Raw genomic sequence first — 25,870 nt, 5'->3', positions numbered from 1 at the left:
CATGTGACTGCCCGACTGGATACGATGAACAAAGTGAGACTCATATTTGTCTTAAGCTTTATTCTAAACGCCTGCTACTTTGGCTGATTAGACCGTTATATATGTACGAGTCATTATTTATTATATACTTACCCTTGTGTTGTTCCAACTGGAAATGATGATCAGAAACGATCACTTCTGTTGCAAATATATCACACAAATTTGTAAATAAAAGTGTGATAAAATCACTTTTACAGTAAAAAAACATTATTGTTATTATTAATAGTAGTAGTAGTAAAAATAATAATAATAATAATAATAATAATACTGAGTGGATATTAATCATGACTTTAACTGAATTCGTCCATCTACTCAACAAAATCACACAAAGCAATATATTTCTAAGATTTGGTAGCAAACCTCAAAAAACAACAATCTTACTAACGTTCTTCAAAGCTTAATTCTTTTTTTTTTTTTTTACATGTCTCAAGGGACAGGGTGTCCTGATATCGTGATTTCAATTTGATATCCATTAAGAGGCAAATTGAAAATTCATCAGAATTACCACAAGGGGCAAAATGCAAATTTATGACAATTTTGGCCACATGATCACATGGGTTCGGCATGTTGTTTCTGTGAGTTCCAGTACTCTAGGATCAGCCACATCATGCCAACTCACTATCAAGCAGCAACTCCTATCAGACATTTTTGCATCTGCTTCAGTGTGTTTATCTTCCGCTGTGTTGCACGATCCCAAGAACGTTGCGTCAGCAGTGTGGGAGACCTGGGTTCTGATCCCATATTAAAACCAGGATGTTAATCACGTTTGCATAATCAGTGAAGAGCGCAATTTGGAGGTTGCATTTTTCCCACTAACATTTTGCATTTTTACTCCACTGATGGTTAGATTTAGGGGGGGTCAGTTTATATACATGCATTCATCTTAACTGTATTACAGCTTGTACAGCTGAAACCCATTCGGTTCACAACTTGCTTTTGGCACCCCTCTGTGGACATTACACCTGGCAAATGGAGCTCATCCGTGTCCATACGCCAAACCACACGTACCGCTTTAGCCACTGGGGGCAGCGATTTGCATTTTGGTAAGCACAGATCGATTTTAGCTAAAAGTCAACCTACCGTTTCGATTTCACTTTCAGATCAGTCTGATTTCGGAGTGTTGTTTGGTATATGCTATTATATGCAGATGCAAAAGTTTTATTTTTATGTCTTAAGGGATAAAAACAAAAACTGTACTGAAATTAAATTAAACTACAAAACTAAACTTACAAACAAATTAAAAAATCATTAAATTAAATTTACATTTTGAAATTGAACTAAAGCTCAATGAAAACCAAAATACAAAATAAAAACGAATGTTCAAAACTGTAGTAACCCTAGCTGAAAGAGAGAAGAAACTGATAGCAGTTCTTATGTATTGAAGAAACTATTTACAGACCTTAATTACTACAGTTCAGTTTGAAGAATAAAAACATCCCTTCAATCATTTGGAGGCTCGGTTTTCTTTAGATACACAGAGGAAGGTGACAATTGCATCAACTCCTTTTCTACTCTCACTGCCTGTCAGCATTAATAAGTGAATATCGGCATCAGCCATTGAAGAACCCGAGCTGGAGACCCTTCTATTTACACCTGCATGCAGAGCTGCAGTGGTAGCACATCATACTTTTGATCATCTCAGAGGTGTGGTGTATTGGTGGTAACCAAATGCTTGCTGATTCTATCCCAGCCATGAAGTATCATCATTGTGCCCTTGAGCAAGGCATTTAATTCCATGTTGCTCCAGGGAGATTGCCCCCTCAAAGAAGTTCACGGGCAACATTGCATGAAAGTTATGCATGAGCAGCTCTGAGCCTTTAAGCATCTTTTTTGATGATTGGGGAAAAAAGCCTGAGGTTCTTTTGCCTGTGAATATCCTGCGATGAGCTGCATTATCGTCCTGCACAGATAATAACGGTTGTGTATGTGTTGAGTGGGCTGCTGCCAATCACTCACAGAGAGCTGCCATCGCTGAGAGCGCAACAGTGTTAGCAGTGTTCACGTCAGCACTGCACAGTTAAACCTGACTCATCTAGGATGCTGGCACAGCACCTTCCCTTGTCCTGGCCAGATTAACAGCTGAATGTGCAGTGTGATGCCCGGCACTATCTGGCACAGGCAGACGGCGCTGTGAAATGGGATTATGCTGCCAAGTGTCACACATACAAACACAAAGACAGCCGAAAAGCTAGCCGAATCCTGATTTGCATATTGCAAGCTTGTATCACTCCCTTTTTTTACACCCAGACCAGTAATGTGTTGTTTAAATGGAGCCTTAGTTTTTCTATTGTTAAATGATCTGGCAATAAAGACCGCACTTATTAATGCTGACAGGCAGTGAGAGTAGAAAAGGAGTTGATGCAATTGTCACCTTCCTCTGTGCATCTAAAGAAAACCGAGCCTCCAAATGATTGAAGGGATGTTTTTATTCTTCAAACTGAACTGTAGTAATTAAGGTCTGTAAATAGTTTCTTCAATACATAAGAACTGCTATCAGTTTCTTCTCTCTTTCAGCTAGGTTTACTACAGTTTTGAACATTCGTTTTTATTTTGTATTTTGGTTTTCATTGAGCTTTAGTTCAATTTCAAAATGTAAATTTAATTTAATGATTTTTTAATTTGTTTGTAAGTTTAGTTTTGTAGTTTTATTTAATTTCAGTACAGTTTTTGTTTTTATCCCTTAAGACATAAAAATAAAACTTTTGCATCTGCATATAATAGCATATACCAAACAACACTCCGAAATCAGACTGATCTGAAAGTGAAATCGGAAACGGTAGGTTGACTTTTAGCTAAAATCGATCTGTGCTTACCAAAATGCAAATCGCTGCCCCCAGTGGCTAAAGCGGTACGTGTGGTTTGGCGTATGGACACGGATGAGCTCCATTTGCCAGGTGTAATGTCCACAGAGGGGTGCCAAAAGCAAGTTGTGAACCGAATGGGTTTCAGCTGTACAAGCTGTAATACAGTTAAGATGAATGCATGTATATAAACTGACCCCCCCTAAATCTAACCATCAGTGGAGTAAAAATGCAAAATGTTAGTGGGAAAAATGCAACCTCCAAATTGCGCTCTTCACTGATTATGCAAACGTGATTAACATCCTGGTTTTAATATGGGATCAGAACCCAGGTCTCCCACACTGCTGACGCAATGCTCTTGGGATTGTGCAACACAGCGGAAGATAAACACACTGAAGCAGATGCAAAAATGTCTGATAGGAGTTGCTGCTTGATAGTGAGTTGGCATGATGTGGCTGATCCTAGAGTACTGGAACTCACAGAAACAACATGCCGAACCCATGTGATCATGTGGCCAAAATTGTCATAAATTTGCATTTTGCCCCTTGTGGTAATTCTGATGAATTTTCAATTTGCCTCTTAATGGATATCAAATTGAAATCACGATATCAGGACACCCTGTCCCTTGAGACATGTAAAAAAAAAAAAAAAAAAGAATTAAGCTTTGAAGAACGTTAGTAAGATTGTTGTTTTTTGAGGTTTGCTACCAAATCTTAGAAATATATTGCTTTGTGTGATTTTGTTGAGTAGATGGACGAATTCAGTTAAAGTCATGATTAATATCCACTCAGTATTATTATTATTATTATTATTATTATTATTATTATTATTATTTTTACTACTACTACTATTAATAATAACAATAATGTTTTTTTACTTTAAAAGTGATTTTATCACACTTTTATTTACAAATTTGTGTGATATATTTGCAACAGAAGTGATCGTTTCTGATCATCATTTCCAGTTGGAACAACACGAGGGTAAGTATATAATAAATAATGACTCGTACATATATAACGGTCTAATCAGCCAAAGTAGCAGGCGTTTAGAATAAAGCTTAAGACAAATATGAGTCTCACTTTGTTCATCGTATCCAGTCGGGCAGTCACATGCGGTCGCAGAAGTTCACATCCGAAGCTCAAACTGGATCTGAAAAATCAGCATCCGCAGATGATCAGAACTCTTTGTAGTCCTTGTGCGTCTCTCCATTGGAAATGACTGACTTTTGTGGAAAGGTAGTTCTCTTATGAGAGGTTCTCTCGTATTGCGTAAGCTAGCTTACGCTACGGGAAAGATGAATCTTTTCTGAGATATTGAAGCCAAAAAATTATCCTTAATTTTGTATCCATTGTCAACGCAGTGCGGCAGCTGCAGACCTTGAGCGGGCTAGCTAGCGAGCTCATTGGTTGCTCTGCGGCAACTGCTGCAGCCTATAGACGAGCTTGGGCAAACTCGCATCCAATGAGAGGCGTCCGCGCGCTCACTGCATCAAAGCCCGCCAAAAGGGCGTGACTAGAGTGCATATAAGCGTAGTTCGTAGGCTGGAACCCTGATTTTCATCTCTTCAGCGAAGCTCTTCGCATCTCTGAACTGGAAGCCGCGTCGCCGTTCGAGGGGCATCTAGCAAGCGTGGACAGCGTCGAAGAAGCCGGCGGTCTTCGCCACCTTCAGCCATCCTGCGAGCTCGCCATCCGGCGACATATCCTTTTTAGAGCAAGCTAAGTTCCTCAGCGAACTTCACAAAAGAGTATCGGCGTCTTTTTAAAGATGCCTCGCACTTCCTGCGGCTCATGCAGCGCTCCTCTCAGCGCCGGAGACCGACACATCATCTGCGCTCTCTGCCTGGGACTGGGGCATGCAGAGCTCGCCCTCGCTGGCGGCGGATGCGACCTCTGCGAGGAGCTTCCGATGTCGACCCTGCGAGCTCGACTCGAAGTATGCAAAACCGGAGCTGCCGCCGCCTTCTGTTTCGCCGCGCCGAAGAAGCGCCGCTCCCAAAGGCTGCCGGAACCGGTTTTAGAAGCGACTGTCTCGCCGGAGCCCCTCCCTCAAGCATCGCGTTCACCCTCCCGCCCCGGGACGCACAGTTGCCGCCGAGCAGCCGACTGCTGCCACCTCGAGAGCGAGGCGGAGGACAAAGGCTGCTGTTCCATCATGGCTTCGGACAGCGAGGAGTGGTCACAAGCCTCCTCAACGGCCCAGGAATCCAGCAGGACCCGCGCTGGGTCGAAGGGGAACTGATACGCCTCCTCACACAGGCCGTCGACCGCCTCGGGCTCGAGTGGTCACCGCCCCTGAGCAGGCTCCCAACAGACTCGGCGGCTGTTTTCTTCAAAGCCGTCACCGCGCGGCGCCAGCGTCCGGACGCTCCCTTCCTGCCGGAACTCCACGCCGAGCTCTCTAAATCGTGGAACACGCCTCTCTCGGCCAGGACTTCGATCCCACGTCTCCACCGCTCTCGCTTCAGTGGATGGCGCCGCCAGAAGGGCTACTCTTCCATCCCCGGTCGAGGATTCGGTAGCAGCACACCTTTGCCCGCCCTCCGCGAGATGGCGGTCTAAACCAGTGCTCCCGTCTAAGGCCTGCAGAACTACTTCCGCCTGTGTTGGCCGCGCCTATTCCGCCGCCGGCCAAGCCACATCTGCTCTGCATTCCATGGCCGTCTTGCAGATCCTCCAAGCGGACCTTCTTCAGGAGTGGGATGAGAGAGGCAGGCACCCAGAGGCTGTTACAGATCTAAGGAGTGCGACGGACCTCGCCCTTCGCGCCACCAAAGCTGCAGCCCAAGCTATAGGGAAGTGCATGAACTCGCTGACTGTAACCGAGAGACACCTGTGGCTAACGCTAGCCGACATGGGAGAAACTGAGCGCTCCACGTTCCTCAACGCGCCGCTCTCTCCGTCCGGTCTCTTCGGCTCCGCGATAAGTGGCATTGTTGACCATTTTTCGGAAGTCCAGAAAGCCAACCAAGCCATGAATCTCTTCCTGCCTCGCCGCGCTAGCTCCTCTGCAGGCCGCCCATGTAACCAGCCTCCTGCACGAGCATCTTCACAGCGCCCAGCTCAACAAAGCCAGACTTCCCAGCGCCGACAGGGCGGCCGCCCCAGATCGCGCTCAGACAGCCGCCGTAGACCACCGCCCCCCCCGTGGGCCTCGGCCTAAGATTGCGCTGAAACCTGAACAACCGAAGTCCTCCTAGCTTTGTTAAACAAACGACGGCTCAGTCCCACCGCGGCCGGACCACCGTCAAAGCTTCGCCCCCTGTCAGTCCCCTTCTCTCAGGCTACTGCAGTGGTGAATTTAGCAGCCAACATGCCGGTGACACTGCCCGCTTGCCTGCACTCAAACGCCATTTTCACGGCGACCCAAATAAATCTTGTAAAGAGCAAACATGTCTTATGTGTAGAAAATGTGCCCACAACCCTGTGTTCGCCCCTACACACAAGCATAACACATCCGTGCCCCTATCAGAGCACGCTCTCATAAAGCGGTTACTGAACCGCTCGAGCGTCAGAGTCAAGGAAGGCGCCACAAATGCGTCTGCGCGCCCATTCTCTGGCCGCTCTGTCACACGACCAGCCCTATGTGTAGAAAACGTGCCCACAATCCAGTGTTCACTTCTGCATACAAGCACTGCATGTCTCGTGTCCCCACCAGAGCACGCTCACATAAAGCGATTACTGAACCGCTCGAGCACTAGAGTCAATAAATGCGCCCACGAATACGTCGCGCGCCCATTCTCTGCCCGCTCTGTTACACGGCCAGCAAACATTCCTCTGTGTGTAAGTCCCGTGCCCATGACTATGCTTAGCATCACGTAACAGATGTGACTCTTTCCCCATTCATTCCAATCGGAAGTCACTCACAAAAAGCCTGTTCATGCTGTCTGCGAGCAATCATGCATAAACACACTAAACGCGTTCACACATTTTGTTCAGCTCTGTGTGCGGCAATCAGAGCGAATTGGCCATTCACCCTCTAGCGTTACGCTTCAAAGCGTGGGAAGCTATTCCAGGGATATCCAAGTGGGTGTTAAGCACAATACAACAGGGCTATTTGCTACAGTTCGATCGCCGCCCTCCTCGCTTCAGAGCGCGCTCGAAACCACTGTGAACACGGAAGCAGCGTGCATGCTTCGTTCAGAAATAGCAAGCCTTCTGTGCAAAAGGGCCATAGAGAAAGTGCCACCCTCTCTGAGCGAGTTGGGGCTTTACAGCCGTTATTTTTTGTTCCCAAGAAAGACGGCGGCCTCAGACCCATATTAGATCTCAGGGTTTTGAACAAGGTGCTTGCAAAAAGACCGTTCAAAATGCTTACAATCAGGAAACTCCTCGCGCATGTGCGCCAGGGGGACTGGTTTATTTCTCTCGATCTGAAAGATGCATACTTTCAGATTCAGATAAATCCCCGTCACAGGCCATTCTTGAGATTCGCCTTCGACGGCCAGGTTTATCAATACACCGTCCTTCCGTTCGGCCTGTCCTTAGCACCCCATACTTTCACGAAGTGCATGGATGCGGCACTCGCACCCCTGCGGAGTCAGGATTTGCGAATTCTGAACTATTTGGATGACAGGCTGATTATGGCTCAGTCACATATGGGGCTTCTGTCTCACAGAGCAGTTCTCCTCAGCCATCTGAACAGTTTGGGTCTTGCAGTCAATTGGACCAAGAGCTCACTACAGCCCAGTCAGACAATTTCCTTCCTTGGGATAGAACTAGACTCCGTGGCAATGACGGCTCGCTTATCTACACAGCACGCGCGCCGTGTTCAGCGACTAGCCGCATCTTTTCAGATGAACAGCCTCACGCCTCTGAAGAAATTCCAGAGAGTGCTAGGTTACATGGGCTCAGCCGCAGCAGTACTTTAGCTGGGTTTACTGCACATGCGCCCGCTTCAGCATTGGCTAAGCACCCGCGCGTCTCGCCGGGCTTGGACCACAGGCCGCCAGCCCATCAAGGTGACTCAGACCTGTATTTCAGCTCTGCAGCCTTGGACAGTGGCCGAGTGGTATCAGCGAGGAGTGACAATGGGAGCTGTATCTCTCGAAAAGTCATCTCGACAGACGGCGTCCAACACGGGTTGGGGCGCGGTCTGTGAGGGCTCTCCGGTTTTCGGCCTATGGTCAGTTCAGGAAAAGCTCCTTCACATAAATTGTCTGGAAATGATAGCGGTCGAGTACGCCGCCGTGCGCTTTCTCCCGGTCATTCAGGGTCACCACGTCCTGGTCCGTTCGGACAACAGATCTGTGGTATCCTACCTAAACCGTCAGGGCGGTGTCAGATCCAGGAACCTTTTCCATCTGACGAAACGCATACTGAGTTGGTCCCAGTGCCACCTGCGCTCGCTGAGGGCGACGCACGTGCCAGGCCACCTGAACGACGGCCCGGACAGACTGTCCAGAGACAATATTCCCCCAGGGGAATGGTCCCTGCACGCTCAAACAGTCCAGACGTTATGGCACCTATTCGGCAGAGCAGAGATAGACCTCTTTGCGTCAGAAGAGAACTCTCACCGCCCAATATTTTTCTCGAAAAGCGAGGATGCGCTGGCCCAGGACTGGCCCAGGCACCCGCTTTATGCCTTCCCCCCCGTCTCGCTATTGCCACAGGTAATGCAGAGGATCAGGGAAACGCGTCACTCGGTGCTCCTCATAGCCCCGCGTTGGGAGAATCAGACATGGTTCCCGGAGCTTACGCAGCTGTCACTGACAGCGCCGTGGCCCATCCCAGTGAGAGCAGATCTCCTCTCTCAAGCTTGCGGCACAATCTGGCATCCCCACCCAGAGCGCTGGGTGCTGCATGCGTGGGTGATCAACGACTACCCGTCGCTCTGCCAGAAGGAGTAATAAATACCATTATACACGCTACAGCCCCTTCCACAAGAAGACTCAAATGGTCAAAATGGTCTGTGTACTCAAAATGGTGCACCGACAGAGACCTGGACCCGCGGACATGTGGGGTGTCGTCGCTGCTCGTATTTCTACAAGAGCTGCTGGATAAGGGCAGATCCCCATCCACGCTCAAAGTGTATGTGGCAGCCGTTGCGGCGTTCGCTGAACACCTGCACGGCCAGTCATGGGGAAAAAACGAGCTGGTCATCCGCTTCCTCAGGGGAGCTAGAAGGATGAACCCCCCGCGCCCCCCATCGGTTCCTATCTGGGATCTTTCTATAGTTCTCGAAACTATGAAAGCCCCCCCTTTCGAACCACTTCAATCCGTGGATTTGAAATACCTTTCACTCAAAACCGTTTTTCTGACTGCCCTGTCATCAGTCAAACGTGTGGGAGACCTTCACGTGCTGTCTGTCAGCGCTGCGTGTCTTGAGTTTGGACCAAGTGACTCCAAGGTCATTTTAAAACCTAGACACGGCTATGTTCCCAAGGTGATCGGTACTCCTTTCAGAGCACAGGTCATTTCCCTATCGGCGCTACCAGCATCCGATAGTGAACGCGACGCCAATCTCCTTTGCTCAGTCAGAGCACTGAGATTGAATACCGTGCGCTCCACCGCTATCAGACGCTCTGAGCAGCTTTTCGTTTGGTTTGGAGGGTGCACCAAAGGTCTCGCCGCCTCGAAACAGACACTATCTAGATGGATAGTGGATGCTATTGCTGCTGCATACGTGTCAAAAGACCTGCCATGCCCGTTGGGCATTAGGGCTCACTCCACTAGAGGCATGGCATCCTCGTGGGCATGGTCCAGCGGGATTCCCATTCACGACATATGTGTGGCAGCGGGATGGACTTCCCCCTCCACATTTGTCAGATTTTACAATATGGAAGTGCCCGCTCTGCAGGCAAAACTACTAGCGGTTTAATACGCTACAGCTCCCCTGGTGAGCTGCACTGATGGGACACATTCCACACAGACCGGCACCGCCGCTCTGTCGTTCCCTTCCCACTATGTGCTTATATATTACACAAACACTGACCCGCATTCTTGCCGGCCAAATCTTATTTCCCCACTCATAAGGGCTCCCGGGTTCCCCTTAATTCCCTGGGGCTCATACAGTGGATGCTTGGCGCCACGGCGTTGACAATGGGTTCCCGTAGCGTAAGCTAGCTTACATAATACGAGAGAACCTCTCGTAAGAGAACGTATCGGTTACCTAACGTAACCTCGGTTCTCTCTAGATGAGGAACGAGTATTGCGTAGCCAGCCGTGCTCGCGCCACGAGCGACTTTTCGCTTCAGTCAATGAAAACCAGGGTTCCAGCCTACGAACTACGCTTATATGCAATCTAGTCACGCCCTTTTTGGCGGGCTTTGATGCAGTGAGCGCGCGGACGCCTCTCATTGGATGCGAGTTTGCCCAAGCTCGTCTATAGGCTGCAGCAGTTGCCGCAGAGCAACCAATGAGCTCGCTAGCTAGCCCGCTCAAGGTCTGCAGCTGCCGCACTGCGTTGACAATGGATACAAAATTAAGGATCATTTTTTGGCTTCAATATCTCAGAAAAGATGAATCTTTCCCGTAGCGTAAGCTAGCTTGCTAGCTGGTTACCAAACCGCTTTTACACGGCTTCTCATTCACCCATTCACCCTCTCACATTCACACTCACACTCACACTCCAATGATGGCAGAGCTGCCATGCAAGGTGCTAGCCTGCCATTGGGAGCAGCTTGGGGTTCAGTGTCTTGCCTAAGGACACTTCGGCATATGGAATTGTATGGGCCGGGAATTGAACCAACCAACCCTGTGATTAGCAGCCAATCTGCTCTACCACCTGAGCCACAGCCACCTCCTAAAGGTAACTACAAATACTGTTAGTTGGCCAAAGGTACTGTCACCTGTAATTAATTGGAAGATTAAGTATAAACACAAATATGATTAAACTTAAACTTCAATTTGTGTGACTTTCCAATAACATATAACTCCAAATGTAAAAAAAAAAAAAAAAAAATGTTTAATTAAAATAACAACTGAATACACCATTATGAGAACAGAACAAAAAGGCCTAAAAATGACTTTTGGAGAATAAAAGCATGTCTTTACCCAACAACGTATTACATGCAATGTTGCATTAGTCTTTCACAGTCTATTTTAATGCATGGTGGTCTTCTGTTAGAGAATACACTCTTTATTAAATAGGCAATATCCATATACTATTACTGTGTATAAAGGAAGATCTTCAGCTGTTCATTACACCTATTGCAGCAGTTTTGAGGTAAAATGTTACAAAGCACTTAAAGCGAGTTAAATGTTCTCCCAAAGAGATGAGGTTTTTAAGGTTAATGCTCTATCGAGTTTCAAATCAACAAAACTGACCTGCCTAATCTAAACATTGAACTCAAACCAAACTGATCATGTCAGAAAAAGCAAATGTAAGATGTAAAACACAAGTTCTAAAGCAGCCACGCTGATCGCGCTCACATAAGATTGTAAATGTATTTAGTGATGTAAAGCAAACATTAAAATGTAGCGCTTTAAAAAAAGTGTTTAGATGCCATTAGATATCATTGTGTGGGGAACAGGGCAAAAAGTAAGTGTTTATGAACTGATACTCTGCTTTTTTTATTGTAATTTGTCTGAAAGTGAATAAAGCTCCTTGGTGTCATGCCACTATTGTACATTTCAACAGGGCATTGCAGCAATATGTACAATGAGCCATGTAAAAATAATTTCGCAAAAATTTATGGATATTAACATGAGATCAGGTTTAAACATAAGATGCATCCCAAACTGGTTTGCAGCTACTTTCATGTAGCTATTAATTATAGCTACTTCCCACATGCTAGGTGAGCAGTGAACCATTTGAGTTAATTCCATACAATCCAGCTTCTGTTACCAGGAGAAAGCGGGGTAATGCTAAACAATTCATCCATTCCCACTAATCCTATCTCTCAATCTTCCTCTTCACACAGACAGCCTATCGTTCTCCCAGTGTCTGCTCATGACAGCTCATACAAGCGTGCATCTGTAAACAGCCCAGAGTAAATTAAGGAGAGACAGAGAGAGCCAGATAAAACTTCCTGTCAAGACTGCTAATTGAGAAGAAGTGACAGAGCAACGTTAAGATGGCAGAGGGAGGAGAGGAGTGAGAGAGGAGGATAGGAGGAGGTGAACGGTACTCGTCAGGACAGCTAATTGAAAGGAAGTGATGGAGCCAGGACGAGGAGGGGACAACCTGCATACTTCAGCGAGAGTAAAGACATGCTTTGATGGAGAGAAATGACAGAATGTGTGAGGACCATAAACAGACAGAAAGAGGAGGAATGAGAGAGAGCTGGAGAGGAGAGGATGGCAGCCTCTGTGTTTGGCAGTGAAATCTGTAATCTGGACCCAGGCCATCTGGCAGTGGGCCAGGTGGGTTTTCTGTATTTTCCTGTATTTCAATTTCCCCCTTTTAAAAATGAAATGGAATATAGCTGTTGTTTATAGGCTGAATTGATCAGAATGGTGATTTCATAAACTCTATAACTGAGTTATATGGTCATGCATCTGCATATGGTCATGCAGACTAATACAGTTGCAGTCAACTCCATTCACAGGGATGGGAAAAAGAGATTGAGCACCACTCAGAGAAAGCGTGTGAGAAGATAACACATTCTGTAGTTTGAGACCAACAAATACTCAATTATTTCTATTCAACCAAACTTCAAACTCAGAATGAGCTAAGAATGTCATTGTGCAAAGCACTCAAGTCTAGTGCAGAAAGAAACAAGTGAGGAAAAGGTCAAATTAATATCTCAGTTTTTAATAACTATACACAAATAATAAATAATTGTAACATTATTGTATCATGACCCAGATATTGTATTGTGACGAGTAGGAGGGCATGGCCAGGCCGTGACTAGGCACGCCCGACCACCAGCTAATCAGCCAAGGAGAGGGATAAATGCAGCCAGATGCGACAGTTCGGGAGAAAGAGAGCCACACGCAGCTGCCGTGTATGTTTTTGTTTATGTCTTTTAAGTATTCATGATAGATTATTTTGATGGTTCGTCAGGTTCCTGCCACCTCCTTGCCCATTTTCACCTGTTACATTGGTGCCAAAAACCGGGAAGGAGGAGGGATGCTCTGTTGTGGAGTCATCGCCACTGCTGTCTGCCCAAAGGAGCAGTAGTGGCCGTCCGCCGGGGGACGGAGGAGTCGCTGCATGCTGCCTGGACACGGAGGAATGGCCGGCATCCAAGAGGGGAGGAGGGGCTCGTTACTGGCTGCCTAGAACAGTGGACCTGCTGCTAGGGAAGGAGGGGTTCGCTACCGACTGCCAGAGAGTAATTAAATAATACATGATAAATAACAATTAACAAATAACTTTGAGGGTTAAATATTGATTCTGTTTTGAATGTGTTTTGTTTTTCATTGTTTAATATTTGAATCAATAAAAAATGTTAATCACCAAAAAAAGCTTGAATTTCTTGTATGGTAGGGAATATCCATACTTTTATTACGGAAATTATGTACAGGTCAGAAGGCATGATTAATTGCATTAATTGTTTTAACGTTATTTTTTGGTGGACTAATGTGATGCCATGCAAGGTTCGGACGTGTGAATGGCGAGCTCTGTGCACTTTGCTAGTTTTAATACTTTATATTTCATAAACCAGTGAGATTCGATACACCCTGGTCCTTAACTGTTCTAGGAGGACAATATGTCAAAGAATTCAAAATCCTCGGGCTCTGGAGACATTAAAAGACACTTAAGTTCTCAAGCTGATGCCCCCGAGCAGGCCAAAAGCCAGGAGCCGTTTTGACCGGAGAAGTAAGGGTAATTCTGCGAGAATTGTTGAAAATGTCGGCAATGCTGACGAAGGTTGTTGCTGACTTGGAGGATCTTGTTGTAATATGTTGATCGATCACTGCCATGGAGACGAAATTTACAGAGGTGGTTGGTGAAATTTCTGGATGGGCTCTTTTCAAGTCTTCTCAACATAACAGGCCATAAACTGGAAATTGAGCGAGCTCACAGGGTTCTGGCTCGGCAATCTGCTGAGTGAGACAGGTCTTGATCAATTCTGGCCAAATTTCTGAGATCATCCGATAAAGATCTCGTGTTACGAGAATTTTTGAGAATAGATGCTAAGGATGGCCGTAAATTATTTACATGTCCCCAGCAACCGATGGCCTTCATACAGTTATTTTGTGGTACTTACGTTGCAGCCAAGAGGACCGAATCAGTGAACATTCACTTGACCATCCGAGGAAACTGAGCACCTTTTTATGTTTCTTTTTGTGCTGGTGCCGCCTAGCGGCTGGAGTTTTTTTTGTGTTGTAACACTTCTTTGGGACAGTGTTGTGGATGAATCTGCACATTCTTTGTGATTATGCCTCCTATTGGATGTAGTTTGTTTTCTGGAGTATTTCTTGCAAGACTTTGGAGTGATTAGGTCATTTTTGCACTCATGTAGCAGACGAATGGTCCGGGTCACTGAACATTCGTTTGACTGTCCGAGGAAACTGAATGCCCTTTTTTTTTCTTTTCTTTTTGTGTTTATTCTGCCTAATGGCTGGAGTTTGTTTTATAGATTATCTTCTGTTGAAGGACTCCAGTTGGCGATGTTGTGCGCAGGGTTAATGCGCACATTTATTTTTTTTCTGTTTGTTTGGTTTGGGGGGAAGTTTGAATGTGGTCTATTTTTTCTAATATATCAAAATGTCAAATGTTAATATGAGTGGATTTTCTCTCTCCACATGGAATGTGAATGGGTTGGGGCACCCCATAAAAGAAGGAAGGTTATTTCTCTTCTTAAACGTAAGAAATATTATATAGTTTTTCTTCATTAATCTACATCTTATGGAGTTTTGTGTTCCTTGCCACAGTCGCCTACAGCTTGCTCACTGGGGTTATTAATACAATTATTATTTAATTATTTAAACATGATTAAGAATCGTATTTTATCTAAATTACATTTTTGATGATTCATTGACTTTATAGACATTACAGTTTTATCGTCTGTTAATGCTGATCTTCTGTAAAGCTGCTTTGAATCGATGTGTGTTGTGAAAGGAAATAAAATTGACTTGACTTGATTGACTTCAAGAAACACATCTTTCCACAGAGGCTACTGAAAAATTTGAAAGATATGGGGTGGATTTGTTTTCTTTAGTTCTGGTTCAAGTAAAAGCAGGAGAGCCATTACACTGATAAGTAAGCATCTAAAATTCAAACAGATTTAAAATAACTTGGGAAGGGTCATTTTTGTTTAAGAAGAAAATCAGGGGCAAAGTTTTATTTCAGGGCTTTTTTATAGATCTTGAAGGGATGCTGCAAGCCACTGGCTCCCCTCATGATATAATACTGGGAGGAGACTTTAATCTATTGATGGACTCAGTCCTTGATCATATGAAGCAAAAGTGTGTAAGCCCCCTAGAGGAACATTGATTCTTCACAGGATGTGTAAAAAATCTTGGTCTTACAGATATCCATTACATAAGATATATTCTTGAATAGATTTTTATTATATATATACAGTATATATACTGTATGTATATATATATATATATATATATATATATATATATATATATATATATATATATATATAGTCCCAAACTGAATTTTAAAAAAATATTATTTTGAACATAAATAAGCCTAACATGTCTATAAGCCGCAGGTGTCTACCGGTACATTGAAACAAATGAACTTTACACAGGCTTTAACGAAACACGGCTTGTAACAAAAATAAATAGGCTTTAACGAAACACGGCTTGTAACAAAAATAAATAGGCTTTAACAAAACACTGCTTGTAACAAAAAAAAAAAAAATTGCAATAAACAGTAGCCTACCAAAAAAGTAATTGGTCACTATCTTCCTCCTCCTGTGCACTGAAACCACTGAAGTCATCTCCTCCTGTGTCGGAGTTGAATAGCCTCAGAATTGTTCATCCGATATTGGATCGTTTTCATTGTCGCTCTCGTCACTTTCAAGCGGAGGCAAATCCCCCGCTGAGCCCTCTTCAACACGCAGCAGTCCAGCCTTTCGAAACCCGTTGATGATAGTGGATTTTTTGACAATGCTCCACGCTGTCAGGACCCACTGGCAGACTTGACCATAAGTTGCTCTTCGCATGCAGCCCGTTTTAGTGAAGGATTTCTCCCCACTTGTCATCCAAGCCTCCCACTGAATTTACACTGATGTCGAGTGGCTGCAAATACTTTGTTGTGCCCCCAGGAATCACAGCTGGAATTGAGTTTGTCCTCTTGATGGCTTCTTTCACTGAATCTGTTATGTGGGCCCTCATGCTGTCCAAACACGAGCAATGCCTTTTTCCTGTGAAAGAATCCTCCCGGTCGCTTGCCGTAACACTTCGTATGCCATTCATGCATTAGGCTTTCCGTCATCCAATTCCTCTCAGGAATTTTTCTTTTGGCATCGTCGTGCGTTTAAAAATCACCATCGGTGGAAGCTTTTCTCCCGATGCCGTGCAGCTCAGAACACAGGTGAAGTGCTTTTGTTCATGCCCAGTTGTTTTCAGCATGACGGATGATTCGCCTTTCCTGTTGACAGTCCGAGTGAGAGGCAGGTCAAACGTCAGAGGAACCTCATCCATATTTATGATGTCGTGCGGGCCAATGGAATGCTCCGCTATCTTTGCATCAGTGAATTTGCGGAAGTTTGAAACTTTTTCCTCGTAGTTGGGAGGGAGCTGCTGACACAGACTCGTCCGTACCCTGACGGACAGGCCTTTACGTCTCATAAATCTGAGACACCACGATGGTCCACCTCTAAAATCCTCAAACTTCATTGCGGTGGTGATTGTTTTGGCTTTCAGTCGGATCTGCACAGTTGAAACACCTCGGCCGTCTGCTCTCTGTGTGTTGACCCAGTCTTCGAGCACATTTTCTAGTTCGGGCCATCTGCTTTTCTTCCCTCCGAAAGCTTTAGTTGTCTTTTTGCACTGAGTCAATTCCTCACGCTGCTGTTTCCAACATCTTATCATCGACTCATTAAGACCAAGCTCCCGTGCAGCATCTCTATTTCCTTTTCCAACAGCCAGATCAATCGCCTTCAACTTGAAAGCTGCATCATATGCATTTCTCTGTGTCTTTACCATGAAGAGGGTGACAAAATGACTACCGTAATCAGAATGATGGGAAGTTTGAGCGCGCTCGATTTAATCTAACAGTAAACAAAAAAGTTGTTTGACCTTAACCCGTTTGGCAATTTCATTGGTCTAATGAAAGCTTCATGCCGCCAAAAAACTGAGCACGTCACAGAATTATTTATTTTTTTAAATAAAATTTGAAAGCGGGAAAAATCCATATATTAGCTGTGTCATTGTTTAAGCCGCGAGGTTCAAAGCGTGGGAAAAAATTTGCGGCTTATAGTCCGGAAATTACGGTAGTCTCAAATCACGCCCTGCTGAGTTTAGAGGTCTTACCACATACAGAGAAAAATTTATAAATCATATAGTTGGCACTTTAATGTATTCCTTTTGCAAAATCCTGAATTCCAACAAATGTTAAAAGCTGAAATCAATGCTTATATGGAGACCAACTGGTCCTCAGTATCCTCTGTGGGCGTGGCTTGGGAGGCACTTAAGGCAGTTCTTACATACAGTATGCCTCATTCACCAAAAATCCAAAGCACGAGAACTTGTGGAGTTGAAAGGGAATATTAAAACTGCAGAGGCAGAGCTGAAGCGCATATGAAGAATGTCATCTGATGGCCTCAGAGAATTGATCCGATTGAAGTACAGATTATAATACTATTTTGTCGCAGAAGGTGGAGTTTTGGCTATATCAACAGTCATATTTTGAATCAGGGGACAAAGCAGGGAAGCTTCTGGCTAGATATATAAAGCAGAGAGTGTCTTTTTCTACCATTCCCTCAGTGAAATTTGCTGGTGGCGAAATATTTACCTCAGCCATTGATATTAATTATACTTTTATAGAATTCTATCTTGATCTCTAGAGTTTCACATCTTCATTTACTAATGAAGATATTAGAAACTTTGTGGAACAATTAGAACTCCCTAAACTGACGACTGAAGAAAAACATTCTCTTGATTCTGAGATAACCTTGGAGGAGCTTGGCGAGGTAATTAAGGCCTTGCCTACAGGCAAGGCTCCGGGGCCAGATGGCTTTGCCGCTGATTTTTTTTAGATCTTATGATACAGAACTGGCTCCACTTTTGTCAGAAGTTTATACAGAATCATTAAAGAATGGAAAGCTTCCGCCAGCCATGACACAAGCCTGGATCAGTCTGGTTCTTAAAAAGGACAAAGATCCAAGAGAGTGTAAGATTCACCGTCCAATTTCCCTGATCCAGCTAGACATAAAAACATTGCCAAAATTTTTGCCTAACTGATTAAGTAAAGTTATAACATGTTATGCATATAGATCAGGTTGGGTTTATTCGGGGCCACAGCTCTTCTGATAACATTAGGCATTTCATCAATATCATGTGGTCAGTGGTGAATGACCAGACTTCGGTCGCTGCCATCTCACCTGACACCAAAAAGGCATTTGATATGGTAGAATGGGATTATCTTTTTAAGATTTCGGAAATATACGGGTTCAGAAATACTTCTATTGGACGGATTACGTTTCTTTATAGACACCTGGTAGCGGCAGTACAAACAAATTAATTTCAGATTAATTTACTTGCAGGGTTTCCCTCTTCCCCATTATTGTTCTGTCTTGCCCTGGAACCATTAGCAGTCGCGATAAGAAAAGAAGATGATTTTCCACGGGTGGTGGCAGGAGGTATGACACATAAGCTTTCACTTTACGCAGATGCTATTTTATTATTTGTCTCCGTGGGTTCTAGATCTATGCCTTGCCTCCACAGATATTATTAATTCCTTTTCCAAGTTCTCAGTATACAGAGTCAATTGGTCTATATCCGAAGCTTTTGGCCCTGACAACATACTGCCCAGTAACATCTTACATTTGGCTCATAGGTCGCTTCCACCTAAGAGAGCACCTCCCTAGTTTTGTATTGAACAGGAAGTTCTTGCCCCTATTTCACCATTGCAAAGCTTTTCTATTAAACTAACTGGAGAAGTTATTTCGCATTTGCACTCAGTATGGACAAAAGTGTCCAGAGTGTTTAATTCGGACATTTATTTAAATGTTGCCTCGAGCATATGGCTGAACCCAAAATGATGTATTAATAAATCCCCTTTCTGCTGGTCAGAGTGATTTGTGAGGGATGTTAATACGCTCTGTGACCTATATGAGAGTGGAGTTTTGAGGTCCTTTGAAAATATTGTTCAACATTGTAGGATTCCCTGATCTCAGTTCTTTAGGTATTTACAGCTGCGCCACCTGCTCTGTACTATTTTTGGGAGTAGCATTCACCCCCCCAAAGCAGCATATACTCTGAGAGTGGTGATTACTGCTTTTGGAAAAGGTCATGAGGCATCAGTGTATTACGCCCTGCTAATTCAGAGTCTGGGGTATGGCGCTTCAACTTCTCTCAAGAGATTATGGGAGAAAGATTTAAACTTAGTATTGGAGAAGGGGGTGTGGGCTAGGATTCCAAAAAATATCATGTCTACATCTAGAGATGCAAGAGTGCATCTGATGCAATTTAAGATTTTACATAGACTCTTTTGGACCCCCTCTAGATTGTATAGGCTTGGTCTTAAATACACACCCATCAGAAGATGGGGACACAACCGATGTTTTTGGTGGTGTGTTAAGATCCAAGAATTTTGGTTGAGGGTTCAGACCTTAATGTGTGACGTATTGGACACTCAATTTTCCTTTTGCCCCAGACTCTGTATTTTACGCGATGGGATGGTCATTAATATAGGGGATAAAATGTTGGGTCCTAGCCGGAGTTATGATCAGCAGACGGATCATTCTCAGGGGATGGAAGTTGGCTGGAGCACCCTCATTTCAGGAGTAGTGCAAAGAGATGGGCGGGGTGGCAACATTCGAGGAGGTAATTTATAGAAAGCTTGGGAAATGGGATTTGTTTAACAGGAAGTGGGGTAGATATTTGGCTTTTTTGGAGGGTTCTCGGGAGGGGTAGTGGAGAGGGTTTTGTCGTTTAATTGTGTATGTGCATTCTTATTGTTTTTTGAAAGAATACTTATTTATGTTTTCATTTTAATTTTGTAATTTTTTTAAGTTCTAATTATTTTTGACCACTGTAGTGTGTGTTTGTTTTGGGGAGGGTCTTAATGAATATAATTTGATTCTGTATTTTATGTTATGTTTATTTTAAGAATGGAATCAATAAAAACTGTATGTTATTTTTTATATACAGTGCTGTGCACTAGTTTTAGGCACTTAAGATGTTTCACAAAACCATTTGTCTTAAAATGGTTATTTATAATTTCAGCTTTAGTGTGGCAATAGGAAAAATACATTTTAGACTCCCAAACATTACTTTTGACATAGAAATATTAGAATAGAAGAACAGGGCACTCTGCAAGAGATGGCATTGCCGCCACAGAGCCCCCACTGAACATCATGTCAGTCTGAGATTACATGAAGAGACAGAATCAATTGAGACAGCCTAAATAAATAGAAGAACTGTGTTCTTGAATTCTTCAAGAAGCTTGGAACATCATATCTGCCAACAACCAAGAAAAACTGTGTCCAGGTGTACCTAGGAGAACTTATAATGTTTTAAAGGCAAAGGTGGTCACACCGAATATTGATTTAGCTTTTTTATGTTTACTGGACTTTGTATGATGTTAACCGATAAATTAAAACTATTTATGGTATTATTTTTTAAGACATCCTCACTATGTACTGTAATTAATCATGTTAAATTATCAGATTAAATCGTCAGCCCTAATTTAAACTCTTGTATGCAGCAGAGTATGAAATTACTTTGCATGAGCTTGCTTTTACAGTTTCCTGTGTACGGACACATTTAAATAGGAGTGAATAGAGCTGGAAGTGCAGTGTGGACACCCCATATGGGAGATGGGTTTCTTCAAGGGAATAGAATCTAGCATCTATAATGAAATAGGATGGAATATGAACTGTTAATACTATGACATTGAGGCAAGAACAATTTAATGAAATCTCAAAATGCTCTTTCATATACACTTGCGCTGCTGTCGATGGGAAACCCATCCTACAGGCTGCAGGGGATGGGCTGGGTAATTGTGCTCTTCATTTTTATCACTTGCTTTTTTTATGCAAACTAGAGAAAAGACAATTTGCAATTATCTTAAAGAGGAGAGAACAGAATGATGCTGATGGCAAGCCAGGATTCAATCATTTCCACTCAGCGTTCTGAACAATTAAACTGCAATAGAGATAATAGCCAGCTATAATAATCCCACTCATAATCAGCCTTATTATTAGTAACATAATCAATACCATCATTCTTTTTAAAACTGTTCGGATTCTTTGGGAAAATTATTGATATGCCAAGTCCATTCTCTAGCCATAGGAACAGACCACAAAAAACATCTCTTCCAAGTACGGTGTGTAGTGCATGAGTTGTGTGGAGGTGTTTTGTGGGTGAAATTCTGGTAAGCAAGTCCTCTCCTAGTCTCATCCTCAAAAGCACACCCATGGAGCAACTGATGCATATTGCACATAAGATTTGCAGGAGTTTTCTCCAGATCGCAATCTGACTGCCCAAATTGATGCAATTTCCAGGAGGTACATTGGTACAATCCTTGGAATTAATAGATGTAAATTAATTCACTTAATGGGTTACAAATATCTCCAAAAAGAGATCCTGAAATTTGCACCCCCTTGAAGATCACTTTGAGTTAGCAAGTAACATTTGCCACCCTATGAGTCAAATGAGGTGACAAATCTCAACACAGAAGTTTTTTAGATCAGAGCTTAAAACAAATTCTTAAAACTAACTTTACAAAAAATAATCATGACCCTTCCATGCCTTTCAAGATTTTATTAATTTGCTATTAATGGTTTCCAAGGATTGAAATCCCAAATTTACCTGATATTTGCAGGTTTACCATGAACATGGGAACCCTGAATATTAAACATAAACAGTGGCTAGTAGTTGTACACATAGGTCAGGTGTTCCCTTCTTTTCTAAGGAGGCAGTTCATGGCAGGAATGAGCTGCAAAGTGAACCCGACTTTATGCTGATATTCAAAAGTGAGCCTCTACACAAACACTCCCTCCTTGTTTAAACTTCAAAGAGAACAGGGATTTCAACACCATACCAGAAGCAGGGCACAGGAAGAAAGGAGTGAAAATAGACTAGGGTATAGTGATTACTGGCATGGGGATAGTATGGCACTCAGAGATGCTGAGTTTTCGGATAACACCAACAACACACGGATGAGTTTCTAATTCCTTATGACTCATTTGGGTGTCACCTGGGGGAGACTTGTGTGTAAATACATGCATAGTGTGCATCAGGCATGACTGGGCATCTCCTACTCTTGCCGTACCTCTCAATATTCCTCTCTCTGCAGAGTTACAGTCTTTCAATTGCAGTGATCTAAAGCCAGCTCTGGAAGAGGACAGCTGTTGGTTTGGCAGGCTGTCGGTCGGGTGTGGCTCAGACTTGGGCCAAGCTCATATAAGGGGTGGGAAAAGCCACACTGGCTTTTACATTACAGCTGCAACCCCTGTTGACCATTAAACTTTTTTCTTCCTTGAAAGTTTTGTGTCTGTGTTATGCAACATTTGTGTGTGTTGTGCACAAAAATTCTCATCGATGCACGGCACAGACCACAAGATTTTTTGGCTGACCTTTTGCCCCCTTTGTGCGCTGTGGAAAACCAATGGGGTGGCGCCATTAACAGAGTGGGAAAGAGAGAATTACTTCCGCTTTCTGAAGGCAAAAACACTTAGATCAGAGCTATTCAAGTCCGGTCCTGGACAGCTACAGTACTGCAGAGTTTAACTCCAACCCTAATCAAGTACACTTGAACAAGTTAAGCAAAGTGTAAATCTCAATTGGCTCCTGCATGTGGACAACATTGATGGCAGTCAGATTAAGGTGTATACATGTTGGATGAAGCTGAGCTATAATCTCACTGTCCAGGTCTGTCAGTCCGACTACAAAAAATGTAACTGCATATAAATGTACTGAGTATACCAGTGTTTAGTGGATCAAGACCCTTGCTAGTGCCTACATTTCTGTTCACAATATACCAGGGAATGAGATGATGCACAGCCAAGGTCTTAAGGATTCCTTGAAAATAACAGGCAGGGTGGGAACTATTCTTTATGGGGTGGATTTGAATATTTATGACATTGATGGACACAAATTCAGACAATAACATTAGCAGGTATGTGGCACTGAGCTGTCTTACCTTCATGAGAGTGGGGAAACCAGATCTGAGAGGCGCTGGAGTGCGGACCCCCGCGATAAGAAGGAGAGGAGGGAGAGGACGGAGGTCTGGAGGGGTGTGGCGGGTGCGATGGAGGTGAGCCTAGACTGCTGGCTAGGAATGTCCCCATGAACGAGGCAGAGGAGTTGCCCATCAGTCCACTGCCTGTGCAGAGAGGGAAAGAAAAAGGAAGCAGTTAAGTGTGGAGACCGAAATGTTAGCTCTGGGTTGTGGCGTGATGTTTGGCACATTTGAGCACAAGAATTCATCCACTTTTATATTGACTCAACATTCTCAAAATGTCCTACATTCAATACACTCTTGGCTCAGTTTTGATGCCAGTTCAGAGTGTTATTGGGTAATTTTGCATAGCCTGACATTTAACTACAACTTTAAAGTGTAGCCCACTTTTACACAAAAACTGACATATAAAGCATTTTGTGGTGGTAAATATGTTGTTTAGGGTAAATTCAAAATTGGACATAACCCTAAAAACATATATTTGAAAGTGTTCAAGAGTATCAGCTAAATGCCACAAATAAAACTCCTGAAATCTCTCAATAATTCACTGCCGTGAACCTTGAAAACCAGGCAAATCCACCGATTAGTTCTTCCTTGAGAGTGCACATTGTAGCCTTTAGCCTCTTTTTCCAATAGACTGATAAAAACGTGTGCTCCCTGACTCCAGGGAGCAAAATTTGAGCTTGCTATTTTGAGAAAGGTCTTACCTCTTTTGTCCACAATATGTATCAGACAGTGTGTGACCGGATTTAGGGTGTGTTCACTGTCTACAAGCAAGAGTGCATGCCATCCAACAGACATACATTGCTCTGAAAAATTATTTGTCCCCTTCCTGATTTCTTCTATTTTTGTGTATTTTCCATACTAACTAAATTGTTTTAGATATTCAAATGAGATATAACATAAAACAAAGGCAACCTGAGTGAACACAAAATACAGTTTTCAAACATATATTTTATTTATTGAAGAAAATAAGTTTCTCAGCACCTATATCACCCATGTGAAAAACTAGCTGCCAACTTAAACTTAATAGCTGGTTGTGCCACCTATAGTAGTAACTGCAACTAAAAGCTTCCGATAACTGGAGATCAATTTTCACAACACTGTGGTGGAATTTTGGCCCACTCTTCTATGAGAACTTCTTTAGTTCAGCCACATTGGATGGTTTTTGAGCATGAACTGCTCGTTTAAGGTCCTGCCACAGCATCTCAATTGGGTTCAAGTTAGGACTTTGACTAGGCCACTGCAAAACTTTAATTTAGCTTCTTTTAAGCAATTCAGAGGTGCATTTACTCCTACGCTTTGGATCATTGTCTTGCTGCATAATCCAGTTGCGCTTGAGCTTCAACTCACAGACTGATGACCGGACATTCTCCTTTAGGATTTTTCTGGTAGAGAGTAGATTTCTTGTTTCCCTCAATTATTGCTAGTTGCCCTGGCCCTGAAGAAACAAAGCATCCCCACACATCACACAAGCACTTCCATGCTTGACCGTATGATGTTATTTTTGTGGAACTCTGTGTTTGATTTATGCCAGATGTAACGGGACTTCTGTCTTCCAAACAGCTCCAGTTTCGACTCCTCAGTCCACAGAACATTCTCCCAAATGTTTTGATGATCATCAAGGTGTGTTTTGGCAAAAAGATTAGTTTTAATGTTCTTCTGGGTTAGCAGTGGTTTTCACCTCGCCACTCTTCCATGGATGGCATTTTTGGCCAGTGTCTTTCTGATAGTGGCGTCATGAACAGAGACCTTTATTGATGCGAGAGAGGCCTGCAGTTCCTCAGATGTTTTCCTTGGCTTTATTGTGACTTCCTGGATGAGTTGTTGCTGTGCTCTTGGAGGAATTTTGGACGGTTGGCCACTTCTGGGATGGTTCACTACTGTGCCAAGTTTTCTCCATTTGGAGATAATGGCTCTCACTGTGGTTCTTTGGAGTCCCAGATCCTTTGAAATAGCTTTGTAACCCTTCCCAGACTGATGTATTACAATCACCTTTTTCCTCATGATTTCTGGAATGTCTTTCAACCTTGGCATAGTGTTCTACTTAGTGGGACATTTTAGCCAACTTCCCGCTGCTGAAAAAGTTATATTTAGGTGTTGATCTGATTGAAAAGGGATGCCAGTAATCAGGCCTGGGTGTGCCTAGTCCAACTGAACCCCAATTATTAATGCAGTTTCATAGATTTGGGGACTTAGTAACTAAGGAGTAAAATACTTTGTAACACAGGCCCAGTTGGTATTGGATAATTTGTTTGCTTCAATAAATAACATTATCATTTAAAAACTGTATTTTGTGTTTACTCAGTTTGCCTTTATTTTATGTTAGATTTAGTTTGAATTTGAGATATACACAAAAACAGAAGAAATTAGGATGGGCCAGATAATTTTTAACAGCATTGTACATAATATAGTTTAGCCCTGGGACATGAGAGTCAGAGCTGGGATCTGTCAAGCCAGCACTGGACAGATATCTCATCTCACAGATGAATGCACACTATTCTCTGACTCTCTTTCTCTTCTGTGAATTCCCTTCCCAAGTTTCTTCCTCATTTCTCCATTACCATTCTTTTTTCAGTCACTCACTATCACGCCCTCAATCTCACCCTAATCTCTGTTCTCTTTTTCTCTGTTTCATTCACTGGCCTCCTCTGCTGTGGTACCTTCTTTGGTTCTGCTGGAATTTTTCACCACACACCAGTTTCATTCTCAAACACTCTGCACAACAAAGCTCTGTTCCACAACCTAGTGAGCTGCCTCACTTTCCTAATCAGACATCTGACTTCTTAGGCAGCATTTTCACTATCATGGAACCTCATAAATGACCC

The 25,870-nt window shown here is 43.4% G+C and overlaps 1 protein-coding gene across 1 annotated transcript in view; it reads right to left on the bottom strand.

The window, feature by feature from the left end:
• The window catches only part of LOC127648372 (BAH and coiled-coil domain-containing protein 1-like), a 170,657-nt gene that overhangs the window by 101,564 nt on the left and 43,223 nt on the right, over positions 1 to 25,870 (bottom strand). Inside the window, exon 3 of the mRNA XM_052133030.1 lies at positions 23,004 to 23,186. Within this exon, the coding sequence (XP_051988990.1) occupies positions 23,004 to 23,186 (183 nt within the window). The remainder of the gene's footprint in view (positions 1 to 23,003; positions 23,187 to 25,870) is intronic.

The sequence above is a fragment of the Xyrauchen texanus genome, chromosome 8 (genome assembly GCF_025860055.1).
Source record: "Xyrauchen texanus isolate HMW12.3.18 chromosome 8, RBS_HiC_50CHRs, whole genome shotgun sequence".
In the NCBI taxonomy this organism is placed as follows: domain Eukaryota; kingdom Metazoa; phylum Chordata; class Actinopteri; order Cypriniformes; family Catostomidae; genus Xyrauchen; species Xyrauchen texanus.
This window is presented reverse-complemented; position numbering and strand designations above follow the sequence as displayed.